General features: G+C 38.0%; 1 protein-coding gene across 1 annotated transcript in view; it reads right to left on the bottom strand.

Annotated features, from left to right (window-relative positions):
• CHN2 (chimerin 2) overlaps positions 1 to 15,264 on the bottom strand; it is a 160,722-nt gene that overhangs the window by 73,344 nt on the left and 72,114 nt on the right. The window contains exon 3 of the mRNA XM_069007197.1: positions 13,304 to 13,359. Within this exon, the coding sequence (XP_068863298.1) occupies positions 13,304 to 13,359 (56 nt within the window). The remainder of the gene's footprint in view (positions 1 to 13,303; positions 13,360 to 15,264) is intronic.

The following is a 15,264-nucleotide window of genomic DNA, read 5'->3' as shown; positions in this document are numbered from 1 at the left end:
GAATCTGCTTCTATTTAAAAATACTCATTTACCTTGATTGCATTTATATACAGAATAAACCCCAATCTACCTCAGAAAAATTAGTTACTAGCACCCTCCCTCAAAATTACCTTTAAGCACAAGTTCCCCCATATATATATATATATATAACAATAGATATAGAAAGTATAAAAGCAATCTGGAAATAACTCCTTGAACAAAGGGAGGCACACTTTTTTCATCCTTCTCACACTATTTATGCAAAAATACAAACTTTTCTGCGAAATTTTTATCATTTAACTAGCAACTGACTAAACCACCCTGGATAATGTGATTTCCACTCTTCCTGCTGTTCATGAGCTAAAAGATTTACTCTGCTGAGAATCCACACAAAGCCTCTCCTCTCTACTTCTCTCTTCTTTCCCCTATTCCATAGAACAAAACTTTAACATCTTTTAGCATTCATGTGTCTAAAATCACCACAACTTCAGTGTTTGGCTATAGACAGGAAAGATACTGTAGTATTTCCCGAAACGAAGCTCCCGATCTGTCAGACCATTCAGGTGCCCCAGAATCTAAAAATCCCCTCTTGTGCTCACTGCAACCTTTACCCTGAAAAAATAATTTCTCTCCTAACCAAATTTATCCCTAGGAACAAACACAAGGAAACAAAGTTAAATCAAGATAACAGATCAAAAATAACATCAGGGTCTCTACATCAAAACCAGAATGTTGGACTGAAGTTGGAAATAAACCAAAAGCCTGCACAATTGATGAAGCAGAGGCTTAAAAATATCAAAGGAGCCAGTAGGTCTGTTTTGTGCCGACTGCAGGCTCTGTAAAAACTTCAAGGGAAATTCTATATATTCCAGAAGGCAAAGGTGACTGAAATTCAGTTGGGATTAGCTTTCCCTCTCCTGTTATAAATGGGCTTGCACACACAAAGTCAAGCAGATCCACCTAAAAGAACTCTTAGCAGTGGAAAGAGCAGAAAATCCACAGGTAGGGAAGTGACTGTTTCCTGGTGGTAGGAGCCCAGAACAATCAGTCCTATTCTGAGGACACACACACTCAGGCTTTTTGCATCTGTAATGCCTATGAAGAACACTTTCATCACTTTCAGTACAGTCCTCACAATTTCCTTGCTGAAAAAAGAGCCACCTTTCCCAGGCAACCAGCTGGCTATATGCATCACTCCCTGGACATTGAGCAAGGGGAGAGATCAGAGGGTTTGAATCATTTATGGACTCTTACGCTAACAGACAAAAACAAAGTACAAAAATGAGGAAAATTACATAAGGCAAATTACAGCTCTTCACTAGTGAAAACATATTTTGCCTTAAAGAGCATCCTGGCTTGCTTCTACTTCTCCCATACAGAAGATAAATTAAATGGTTTCTCCCTCTCCACTAGAAGTACATGGCAGCTTTCAATTCAAATGTGAGATGATAATTTTTTGGCTTAGAAAAAGGTATTATTGCCAATTTCAAACCAAAAATGTTCTTCCAAAGCAGGCATTTCTGGCTGTTGTTCCAGAAACCATAGGGAAAATGCTGAAAATCACTAATGAAATTCATCATTGTATAAATTGTGAAACACCAGTGAATGCCAAAATTGTTTAAAACTCTTTTCACATTGATCAGGAAATAAGATGTATGGTAAAACAACCTAAATCACTACTAATCCAGTAATCTTAGAAAGACAGCAACATTCAATGACATCTAATCTTGATGCATGCTCCAAGAGAAATGAAACCCTGCACAGCTCTCCTGGCACTCTACAAAGGCCTTTGGAAGCTCGTGTTTGAAAGACTCTGCATACTCGCAGCCTGCCAAACCCGACTGCCTCTCCCCACCTCCCAAAAAAACTTACTTGTTCACAGTCTGCTTTTACGTAATTTTTAACAATGTTATAGCATATTCTTCAAGGTATGGAGTTAGTTGTACTTGGATTTGATGTCAACACTGAGAAGAAAATAAGCATTCTTAAAATGAGCTAGCTATCTGAGCTAATTCAATATATTATGTCTACATAATTTTGAAGTTTACTGAATTTTAATGCACTGGGATTTGTGGCTCCTCTTCTGGCCAGGATGGTTTAGCCCTAGCATGACATACTCCCACTAATGTACAGATTATTGTATTAAAATCCCATACTACTCTGCAAGATAACTCATCACAAAACTACTGGGAATCATGCAGGCAGGAGGTGAGCATCCCATAATGTGACAGATTTTCATTGCAAGCATTGACATCCAAGCCACACTACACTGAAGATTCGAAGATACCCTGAAGAATTCTTTCTGCCTAAGTACTACCACAGAAATAGGATAACCCTAATTTCAGAAAAATTTAATTTCTCTTCAGCTTCATTGCACAAGACATATTTTCTTATCCAGTGGCCAGAGCTGAAATACAGAAATGATGAAATGAAAGTTTAGAAATGCCCCTAGGACAGCAATTCCCTAATTCAGAAGGGCCAGCACAGCACAACATTGTGTACTGTGGATCTGTTTCAGCCACTACCTTAATATATCCATGATGAGAATATAAAAGGGGAAGGGAAACAATAAGGTGGGTACCTGCACCTGGTTCTCTGTTTTCCAACACACAGAAAGAACAGAGACAAGATCCACAAGTTAATAATGTTGGTGTGTTTACTCAGAGCAGGCAGTGAGGCATTTTCCCAAAGGAAGTTTAATCTGATATATTTTCTGTTTGGAACAATCCTAATTATTTTTCAGTAACTCTGGTTGACTGGATATAAATATGTTTTTCAGCTCAGTTTGACATAAAGAGAAATAGGAGAGAAGCTTTCAAGACAAGCCCAGTAAAAAACAGCCTGTAAAGAAAAGGAGTTTATTGTCTGTATTGTTCAGCTTTTGGCAGATTTATCATAAGCCCAACGCAAACTTTGTACCTATAATCAACAACCAAAACGGATTAAGGGAAATTGCAAGGCCCCATTAAATGGAATGAAGGAAAGCTAGGCTGTATTTCATTACTCCTACAAAACCTTTCTTTTTGCCTCCAAATTTTTTAAGGAAAATCCTACTTAGATCAATTAGCATATCTAAAATTCTCTCCAAATAGGACAAATTATTTCACCTCAATGATTCTTAAGCAATTTAAATTGGGAGAACATTCTTTTGAAAGGGGAATATTTAGCTAAGTTTTTTTTTTTGTACCTTTTAACCACTTTTTTTTCTATTACCTTATCAGGCTCTCTGGCACCAATGTTTTCAAAGAGAAACAACTCTTGGTTTTGCAAAATGTTTCACAGCATAAAGTCTGTTGCTAATTTTGTCATTAGGAGTAGCAGCAACACAACATGTCTAGTCCCAGGCCAAAGACAGGCCAGTTACGGAACTTAAAGTGTACCTACACAATAAAAAGATGGTCTTCTCCCTTAAGATTTTCAGTCAATGTCACTCAGCATGACTGATCCAACAGGCTTCATATGACATGCCTATCCAGCACGTGTAACTTCATGAGTATGTGCCTGTACTTTGATTGTGTGGTGAGCGAGGAGCAAAGGCATTCCTCAGAAAGAAACCAGCAATGCCCAAGTCCCCAGGACATATTCCACCCGCACTGCCCATGTCTCAGAGGCTGTCCAGAGAGAAAGGTGACATGAATAGTTTGGAAAGTGTGCATCTCCTTTTGTCATTCAGTCACAGAGTCATGGAGATGCCAGCGTTATGGCCACTTGAGGGATGCACATTCAGCCACGAGACAGCGAGGGATTATAGTGCCTCCAAGAAAGTAGCTGGGAGCAAGATGTCAAATCCATTCAAAGCACCAGAGGGCCAATGACTAGACAGATCTCTGCAGAAAAGGATCCTGCCATCGTTACAGATCAATAAATGAACTTGAATCACTTGATGCTGTCTGTAGCAAAAACTGCCAATCCCAGAATGTCACACTGAGGTACAAACCCAGGAATGCAGTCGACAAGACACCTTAGAATAATCCTCTCCTTGCAATGTCCACTCAGAAAGCCTCTAGATGGAATACTGACTGTGGGTTCAGCACCATGTCTCAAGAAGGACTGGAGCAAATAAATTGAGTGAGCAGGGATTTAGCAACCGTAAAAAGACATGAAGAAAGATTGGCCTAAAGAACAGAAGATAGAGAGGGGCTGTAGCAGACAGGTACAAAAAAGGCTGCTTTCCAGAGGAAATGAATTTGTTGTCTGTGCACTGACTAGATGTAACAAAAAGAAATAGGCTTAAACTGCTAAAAAGTAGATAGAACTTAGGAAAATGTTAAAAATAATTAAACACTGAATAAATAAGCAGAGGCAGTCAAGAAATCCTCATGAAGCCTTTTTCAAGGCTTTAATAAATGGATATGCAAACCTATCTTCTTGACATAGGAATGACAACATCTTGAGTTTCTTCTGGCCCCAAGGTAGCACAGTCCAGCCTATTCCTCATCTCAGCCTGGACTGTTCTCAGGAGATAGGGATAAGCAGGGAGAAGACTTGAATAGGCTGTACAAATCACATATAAAACCACAATAATACTCTGCCCACCTCTATGAGGCTCTCGGGAGAGAAGGCAGCACTGAGAAGGCAGTGCACCAAGTGAACTGTTCTGGAGGAGAAAAACAAGCCTTCACTTGTCACTTAAGTGATAAACTTGTCACCACTAAACTAAATAACAGAAGCCAGCATCGTCATAACGAAGTGCCAAACTGTGTTTGGTATCTTCTAACAAAATAATTCTGTGGAAAAATTTACAGCACCAGGAAGAAGATAGGAGTGGTCGTCACCATTATGGAGAATGTAAAAGAATATAAGATAAAAGTGAAGAGCACAAAGAATGCTTTTCTTAACTGCTTTTCAAAGCTGCCCAACATCTCTGCTCTGATGGCATGCTGCAACCTAAGGAGAAGGTAAAATGCAGTGATTCTTTTGCAGAAGGATAACACAGAGCAAAGAAACACAGGAAGCTCAGCAGATGTGACTGTTACTGTGGCACTTATTGCAGGTTGATTTCCACTCAGTCAAGGTTATTTCTCCCATTTTTAAAGACAAATGATATTCAAATAATTTAATTTACTTGTTCACTTATTTGCTTGTACCAAACTTTCAAAAGAGCTGCTTTAAGCCATCCTTTCTGAGGGTATTTTTAACTCAGGTTTGTTTCCCTTCTATGACCTTGAGCAAACTGACTAGCAGCCAATAATCAATACACCAGACAAAACACTATAAACTCCAGGAGGTAACAAAAATCTCTCCCAACATGGACTTTGCTACTGCTACTAAACCAGAATATATTTCTGTATATACTCAGCTCTAACAGAAAAGATCAAGATTGAATAAGAAAATAAAATCAAAATACTTTCTCACCTAATAAAGAAAATAATGGTCTCCTGAACATGAGCTAAAATAAAATGAAATAAATCTTAATCAAGAAAGCTTCTGCTAAACAGTCAGGGGAGACAGGGTCAGGTTCAAACAATTTCAACAGCAAAAGCAGGAGTCATCTATTTTGTTATGCAGCTTCCATTCACTCAGTAAGGGCATCATTAAATGTAAAAGGAATATTGATGTTACCCTGAGTGCAAGATGAAAAATTTGAATACAGCATTTAAACGATGCTCCTTTTTTTCAAGAATGCTGTGTTGAGTCATTTAAATGGGAAGAAAAATATCCCCAGCAGCAGCAGATAAATGCAGTAAGTCACATCAGTGCTCTGGATCCTTCTGTAACAAGTGAGAAGCACTGAAACATTCATATGATGCATGACACAACAGTGCACAGTTCCAAAAAGATGTGTGTAACTGGCTGATTCAATCATTCTTGTCTGTAGCTACTATATACATATATGTACAGGAAGTACAGGAAGTAAGACAGAGAGATGGGCAAAGTTTCTGTATTTATTCATATTAGGAAATACAAATTCATCAATTGCTCAATACTCTGAGTTCCTGGTTTTGACTGGGATAATTTTCTTCACAGTGGCTGGTATGAGGCCGTGTTTTGGATTTATGATGAAAGCTGATAACACAGAGATGTTTTTGTTATTGCTGAGCAGGGTTTACACAGAGCCAAGGCTTTTTCTGCTTTTCATACTGTAATGCTGGTGAGGGGACTGGGGTGCATGGGAAACTGGGAGAAAACACAGACAGAACAGCTGATCCCAACTGACCAAAGGGGTATTCCAGACCATGTGGCATCATGCTCAGTATATAAAGTGGAGAGAAGAAGGAGGAAGGGGGAAACATTTGGAGTGATGGCATTTGTCTTCCCTAGTAACCATTAAGCATGATGGGGCCCTGCCCTCCTGGGGATGGATGAACACCTCCCTGCCCATGGAAAGCAGTGAATTAATTCCTTGTTTTGCTTTGCTTGTCTGTGCAGCTTTTGCTTTCACTATTAAACCGTCTCAACCCATGAACTTTCTCCTTTTTACCCTTCTGATTCTTTCCCTGATCCCACTGGTGGAGCAGTGACTGAGCAGCTGTGTGGGGCTCGGCTGGCTGGGGTTAAACCAGGACAGTTCCTCATCTTGAAATTTGAAAAAAGATACCAGACAAAAAGTATCAATCAAAGAGCAGAGACAGTGAGACCCCCTTCTAGACATTACTTAACCCCACACAAGTAATACTGGCCTGAATTGGAACAGGTATGTAAATCTGTACAACCACATAGCTTTTTCACCTACATGTGGGCTTATTGATAAACTTTAGGTCAAAATATGAAAGAGGCTTTCATTTATTTTGGCTTGAAAACTTCTTATATTCAACACTATGTCTAAATAAAAAGAACCAACTTAAAAGAGTGATGATATGTAACAAGGATAAAAGAGAATAAAAATCTAGGAGAATAGCAAAATCACAAACACAGACACATGCACATCACCCACTTCCAAGGAGAGATGGAAAGAAGCAAAGATTTCAAGCAAACCCAGAGGGATAATTAGCATGTTCATCAGTCCATAAAGACAGCTACCTACAGTTTGTGCTCATCAAACAAGTCAGAGCTTGCCATCATGTCTTCTAAAAAGATGGTTTTAACTTTCCCATTTCACAGTGATCAATAAATGCACCGATTCATACCATATTCCTCTGATGAAGATGAACACTGGTCTAATTTGCAAATCATAACCTAGACCATTAGCAAATCAAAACTGAGGAAATTCAAGTGAAACAGATAAACCTCTTCTAGTTTTGTTTAGCTGCAACTACTTAAATGAAATATTTACTATCATGCCTGCAGAATAATTAGGAAGTTTTCTCCTCCGTTCAGAAGTCAATGGACTGTTAAAATGAGAATGATGTGGCTTCGTCTGAGTGCTCCACCACCTTACTATTGCAGCAGAGTGAGACTGCAAGACTCATGGACTCTAGTAGAGATGAGATTTCCTGACAGTCATTAAAATGCCTTGGAAAAAAACACCGGCAAATTTCTCTGATATGATGAGTACAAGGGAATTTTGGGCAAGCAATATTCCAGCCTCTCTTCTTTCTTTTCCTTCAGCTGTGAACTACAGGCACTCTGTGGGGCAAAATTCACTATGGGGATACTACAGAAAAATGACATTTTTCTGTTAAATTTTAAACCCACATTTTAAATTTATGTAGAAAAGCCTGCAGGTAGTCAGTTTAGAGGGATGCTGGATACAATATATTTTACATTCCACAGGCCCTCTGCACCAGTTTAACTGAGCACCCTTCCTGGCCTCCAACACTTCTCAGCCACCACCAGTACAGCCAGACTTCCTAGTTCCTTGCTATGGATTTCAGCTGAAGAACTTTCCTCCTCTTGTCAATGTCTGTTCAAAATTGCTCTTTAGCTTCATTTGCAACCCACAGACTACTGCTGTGTCCTCTTTGTTTCTTTTTGTTTCTATCATAAAGAGGATTATAAAAACACAATTAAAGCATCAGCAATATTATAAGAATTTGAAAATATAGGTTCCATTAAGTCTTATATGTACAAACATTTTCATTAATGAAAACAGTTTTCAGCACTATTCTGCTCATTTTCACTTAATTGCTGGCTAATGGGGTCTCTTGGTGTGTCACTGTGTGTGTTCTGAGGTTTCTTTCTAAGGGAAAGATAAAATAATATTCTGAATTATCTCAGATAAGCTCTCAGGACTGACAGTAAAAGACACCTCATGGCAGTGTCTGACTTTTTGCAGCAGAGTGATTTGAACAAGTGCCATGAAAATTCCCCTTTACTCACATTATTTACCACCAATTTTATGGCCAATTTCAATGCCCTATTACAGCTCTCTAGTACTTTACCACAGTATGGAAATTGTTCTTAGAAAGATGAGGGCAAAAGGAAAGAGGAAATATTCAGCTTGTAAAGGTCACTAAGTGAGCAGAATAAGGGAATTCATGGAAGACTTATTGCAAGGATTAAATACTTATTATCCAGTCAGATAAACTATGCAAATATCTTACTAAGGCTGAATTTTAACAACCTTGCTCAATCTTGCCTAATCACAAGCTTTTCCTAATGTACAAATTCAAAGTATTGTTGTATCTGAAAGGACTGATAAAAGGAACCAGTGTTTTTAATATTGCAGTCATTTAAATGATACTCTTCTAATTGCATTGTTCTTAGCTTGAATCTTAGCTTCAGAAGAAACTTTGAGGAGAACTGAGCAAAGAGTAATTTCCAACAGTACAGTTTTGGAGGTGTGTAATAATCTTGCATATTTGCAGCTGGTAATGCACAAGATGGCAACAGCTTTACAAACCTGCTTGTGACCATTTCAACAGTTCTGCTCTACGAAATGCCACTGTCTACAGACTTGTTATGATAAATGTAGGTAATGGATACCCAGAGGGTCAAAACAGTTTCTGACCCTCCGGATGGTTTAAGACTCTCAGCAGTACACTGTAATATGCCATCACTATTTTAATCTCTTACAATGACTTAAGCAAAAAGAAAAAGGGATTTTTGTTTTCAGAGAACAGTCTCCCTTTTGTAATCATATTTGTTTTTAGTCAAGAAACCACGATTTTTATGCTTTAAAGGCAGAGACAATAATGTCTATAGCTTCTGACACAACCTATTTGGAATTCAGAACGGCAAGGAAGGCAATTAACTGACATTTTTCTACATAATAATATAAGTTAGGGCTCTAAGGCTTTGTCTACACTAGGGAAATTTAGACAAGTTTCTCAATGTTGCTGACACTGGCTTGGCCAAGGCACTGTTAGGAATGTGGAAGGTCTAATGCAGACAAATTCACCAGCCTCAAAAATTGCTATCAGCAATTAAGGCTTTCTTGGAATGGAATGGGAATACCATTCACAGGTATGAATATTTATACACAAATAATCTAAGAACTCACGAGTAAGACTCATTCCCTCTTCGAAAAAACGTTGAATATGCCTATTGTTTAACCAAAAAGAGTCCAAAGTAATGTCACCATCCTTTCTTGATTTTTTACTTTGTTCAAGCCTCCATTTCTTTAAAAGATTCTTTAACTTCGAATATCTACTCCTGAAATACTTCTTAAGATTAAGACTCATTTGACATGTTCCTTTTGAATAAAACAAGGAAGTTGAAAGCTTGAGTTATTTTCTGAGAATGTAATTTTTTCATAAGCATTTCTGTAGAAAAAACCCTAAAAGACACTTTATAATGTGACTTCCCTGCAACACGGATCTGATTCTTTGGTGCTGATCACCACACCACTCAATATTTAAAAGCTACTCCTCCAGCTGAACAGAGCTTTTAAATGGAACTTTTTCTATTTAAAAGCTAAATCATTAAAACACTGCTGGAAGGAATATGGTTACAAATGAGGATATTGGCAGAAATCCAATGTTATTGGGAAGGTAGGATATTCACACTAGTCTACTGCCAGTGGTGATTAATTAAAAGATGTTGGATACCTGAAGCCCAAACAGTTCATTCAATATGATTCCCATTGCAGGAATAACCTGCTTTTGCTGACAAGATATTTATGCAACCAAAAGAAGAAAAGGAAAATCATGATACCAAAGCTCAAAGACACAAAGATATAAACGTTCATGTTTTATTTACAGTCCCAGCTTTTAGTCTGGTGGTTTACATATCAGGAGAGGTGATTTCTAGCATACAGTTTATCAAGAAATCTGCACAAATTAAATGGTAGAACTGCATAGATCTGAGGCTAAAGCCCCTGTGACTATGGAGCAACAAAAAAATAATGGAAGAGCAAATGAATGTAGAGAATGTGAAAGATGGTAATGGAAAAGATGGAGGAATGATGAAAACGCTGAATGGTGAGAGAAAAAAAACCAACCCTCAATCCTTGTTTATGTGTTGTTGTTACAGATTCAGTTTGCAGCAGATGCTTCAATTTCCTTGCAAACAGTGCAGAATTTTCCAATAATGAAAGACATCTTCCCAAAAGCATGAAGGACTTCAAATTTCTTGCAATTTTTAGATTTGTTTCAATTAGTTTGAATACTAAATTACACATGGAAACACCCTCAGCAAAGTCCACTTCCCATGATATGCACATGGAGAGACAAATCTTTTCCATCAACCACACATCCTCCTGACACCTTCTCTTCAGATGCTGGCTAAGCATCATGTCATGTACTAAACAATTATTTTATTTCCAATTAATATATTTTCACAAACAACACAAAATTCAATTTTGAGATCTTTCTATGTAACTGGCAAACTCAGGATTAATAAAACACAATCTTTAGTGAAGCAAGCCTGTAAAATCACCAGATGACACTGAAATCAAGCTAGATTCAAGAAAAATAGCCCCAATACACCCCACCTTACAGACTATGTGCTAAGAAAAAGCTAATAGGTGCCATAGGAACAGAGCCCTGAATTTCCTCTCTAAAATAATCTGTGATGCTCTGTAAAACCACCAGGTAGTTCTACTTCATAATATAAACTGATAATATGAACCACATATTTGTATATGTTGCCATCTTCTAGGTATCAGGACATCCCATCTGCCCCACCTCCCCACCTATATGTAAAAGATAAAGCACATCAGCAGTGTCATAGTGTTTTTTTGGCTCTTGGGTCAGAGAATATGTGTTTCTGGCAATCAGGCTGTGAACACATACAACTGAGCTACACAAGGATTCGAAATCCAAGTAACAAGAACCAAAGATCATGTTTGTGGGAATTCATACTGCTCTATATACCTAACCCTAAATAAAGCCTCTCTATTTTCAGCTTTTTAACTAACTTAAAACAAAAATCCAAAAAACTCAAAATAGGACTCTGAAGTCCATGAAGTGAGCAGCTGAAAATGGTTCATTAGTCAGAACAAAACCCAGATTATGCAGAACAGACATATTTAATTATTTTGTTATGTCCTGCTTTGTCAATTATGTATTTATTTAATTAATATGATCTTAACTTGTTCCTGCAAATCTTTGGAAGTGACCTGAATAGGCACTAAATATGTATTGTCTTCAAACATCAGGTAAAAAGGGTAACTTCAGTTGTACATTACGTGTTCTTGAGTTCAAGGAAGTAAGTTCAATACAGCACACTGATAAGGAGTTCACAGCTGCGCATTCACTCCCCTTGTGTAAATAATCTTGTTTCTAGAACAAGAATACAATTGCTACCACACTTGGACTATTTTACCTTGATTCAAATTTTCTCTCATGAAGGCAAAATAGAAAACACTTAAATTTGAGTTAGCATGATTTATTTTGGGTTAAACTTATGCAGATTAACTTGTATTCCAAGAAAGATGAGTTCCTATTGTAGACATGGATTCCTAAGCATTCAGTGCTTATTAATCAGGTTTTCTAAGGACAAGTTATTCCTCAAAGTAGTCTCAATATGAAATAGGTAAAATAGATAAACTATTATCTCAGAAAAAGAAAGAAGCTCCTCTAAGGCTGTGCTGGAAGAAAATGAATTGTTTACCTTAATTTTTTACCTTAAAAACTTTATATTTTTAACTATACCATGACTAGTTCGATACCTGTTATGTGATATTAACTGAGTAAAAACCTTACTGTCCTCTCCTTTAAAGCATACCAGCCACAGAGACCTAACTGTCCTTTGGTTTAAATGAGGATTTCAGAGAGGAAGGTCTTGATAAAACCTGTCAGCACATGTGCACTGAAGACCCAGAGGGCTGGCACACGCTTCTTCTCCCCAGGCCTTGTCTTTGAGAGGGAGAAAGGATGACACAAGGGTTCACCCATTCTGGTGTTTTACTTGTCCTTCTTAGCATCCTGTGTATATGTCTTGGGACCATCCCAAACTGACAGGACTTGAAGAGTTCCAGTCTGAGGCCAAGACCCTGCTCTCCCTGCCCTGCAACTAGTAGAAGGCACTTGAGAGAAAAATGCAGTGCTCTTTTAATTAAGGCCCTGGGTGGACTCAGGTAAACCGTACTCAGTTCCTGGCTTTGCAATGGGTTTTCTTCACAAAGCCAGGAAAGTGCCTTGCTACAAAACCTCCTGCCTCACACAGAAGTGTTTTGAGACAGTATGTTAATGCCTGACAGATGCTAGGACTCACTTGCATGGGCACACAGTGTGGGAAGCAGGACAGAGCTCAGGATGATGTCTGGGAGTAGAGCTATATATCACACTGATGAGCCATAGCCTCTATCTTCCTGAACATCATCTTTTACAACCTGTGCAATCACTTCATGTGTTTAGCATTTCTACTGCTAGTATTACATGTCTATTTGCACAAAATTTGTCCCTGACATTATGGAAGATAAAGCTATCGCAGTCTTATTGATTGAGCAGAGACATCTACATGTTTGCTGTTACTATTATACCATGCAGGAGGATGAACTGACATACTAAAGTAAGAATGGAGAAATACAGAAAAAGAAAACAGGGGGACAAGATGACTCAGCCAAACCTGCAGCCTTGCATATGTCTAAATATTCTATAATCTTCAAAGTTTCTGTGAGAGAACAGAGCTCTCTGGCTACCATTTCAGTATTTTAACTTGAACACAGCACCTGGCAGGAAGCATTCAACAAACTGAAGCTATGTGTATCATGTTGAAACATATCACATAGACATTATTATGCAGATGCAGGAAGAAAAATACACCTTCATTTTGACAAGGAAACTCAAAACTTTAGGTACTACGCAGAAAAGCACACTAAACAATGATTAATAAGTACTTGTCTAATGAAGGTTTTTCCAATGGTGGAATGAGGCTGCCATTCCTAATTAGAAAATATTATCCAGCTTTAATTAATCAAACTTAAGAAAAATAATTATATAAAATAATGGCATAGAAAAGTTAAAGCAAGTAATACCCACAGACTGTACAAAAGATTTTTTGGTAATCATATGCTGCTGAGAATTTATCAGATATAACGAGGTAGAGCAAAAGAACTGACCTCCCGAGGACAGATGATTCTCTTGGGACGTGGTGCCTCTTGTTGCAATTGATACACTGTCAAACACAAAAATGTACACATCATTAGAAGATGGCAACATACACAAACTTTCATTCAGATGAGTCTTTTTAGCCAGGGGCTGCAGAGAAAAATGCAAATGTAAAGAAAATGACAGCAAAATGAGGTATTTCAGTGTGTCTAAGTCATTTATATGAAAATTGGTTGTTGACCGGCAAACTAACTCAAGTGATCAGTGCTTTAAACTGTTACAAGTATTATCCTTTTCAACTCGTTTTTACATTTCTATACCAGGGAAGACTAGCCAGAAATATTTATTAAGTCTGTCTCAGGATAGAACCCCACACTTCTGCATATACCATGCTGTGACAACCCAAGAACAGATTGTTTACCAGTAACACCAGCAGTTTTTGGATAGGCCGGGAAAAAGTTCAGTACCTGTGACTGTGTTCATCACAATCTTGTAATTTATTTCAAGATTTGCTGGCAACTACTGAAGAGCAAGCAAACATTCCTTTAGAGCAATTATGCCCGATTCGAATGGCCCTGGATCAATTTTGCAAATCTTCTGAGGGCTGCAGGAGAGAGACCAGAGGCTAGGGGTACTTGCTGCCTGGCCCCCAGACTCTTCACTGCATGTATTTAATGAGATCCTCTCCCTCCCTTCCACTCCAGAGTCGTGAGAAGAAGCTGACATGCAATGACAGTAATCAATTCCAGCACAGACAGACTGTCTCTCCGTAACTCCAGTAAAAATCCCAGAGGTTTGGATTGCCTCCCTTGAGAGTGGCCTTCTGTATGCTGACCTTCTTGTATTTGGAAAGATCATGTCGTGTCTATGAATTTTTTTAAAAGACTGAGTTTCCTGGACACATTTATTCACAATGTTAGTGAAGCTGAGAATTATGCCCTGAAAGGTGGCAGATTATGGGAGGAACAGAACTGTCTCTAGGCTTGATAAACACAAAAGCCCTGTTGTGGAAAGTGAATCAAAAAGGTAGGTGTTAGCCCTCAGCACCTTTCTGCACCTTCTGCACCTTCTCTTTAAATGGGGCTAGAAGCAATGAAATCTGGAAAGTGGGGAAATCCTCAGCTTGCACCCAAATTTTTCACACAAACTTGATGGGATGTGAAAGCTTTGGGGGCTCCTGCTTTCTGCTCACGTCAAAGTGGAAAAACCCATAACCTCTTCTTTTCCCGACCCAACCTTCATCCCTGGTTCCTTGGAGGGGCACAAAAAGACAGCTCATGATTTCTTATATTCCCTACCAATTTTAAGGCATATGGATGTGATCCAGCTCTACATTTATACTAAGGCTTTGTATTTACTCTGCATCATTCAGCACTGTCAGATCTCCTGCTACTTTTGCACAAGATTTATGGTAACTTGATAATATTTTGATAACTTGATGATAAATATGGTCTTTCTTACCTCTTGTAAGATTCAAAGACTTCTACTCTTCTTTGATCAAATGACTTGTGTATTTGAATAAAGTGTCAAACAGTGCATGAAAATTTTGTTCAAAAATTACAGATTGTTTTTTAAACCTCTGACTATTCTAAGGCCAAATATAATAACTTTAGAATTAAGTTCTGAATGTCTGAAATCAGCATAACCACTGATTGAGCAAGTTCCTGATGTTTAATACTAAACACATCCAATAGGAAAATAACAACTTTTTCCTTCCCCCCATTTCCAGTGGAGAGAAGGAACTCTAAGGATTCAAAACATAGCAAGAATATGATAGCTTCTCATTTAAAGTAAATTATCTATTTCCCCAATTAATTAATTTGAATTTTAATTGAAAAATCATACTTCATAAGAATTCTATTTTTCAATAATCAAATCTCTTAAACATTGACTGACACAGCAAATTAAGCTACTGGAGCTGTTTCTAAGACAACTTTGATAAGAGTGATGCAAAACAAGTTGGTCTGAAGAA

The sequence above is a fragment of the Aphelocoma coerulescens genome, chromosome 2 (genome assembly GCF_041296385.1).
Source record: "Aphelocoma coerulescens isolate FSJ_1873_10779 chromosome 2, UR_Acoe_1.0, whole genome shotgun sequence".
NCBI lineage: Eukaryota > Metazoa > Chordata > Aves > Passeriformes > Corvidae > Aphelocoma > Aphelocoma coerulescens.
The sequence above is the reverse complement of the archived record's forward strand: the minus strand, read 5'-3'. Positions and strand labels throughout refer to the sequence as shown.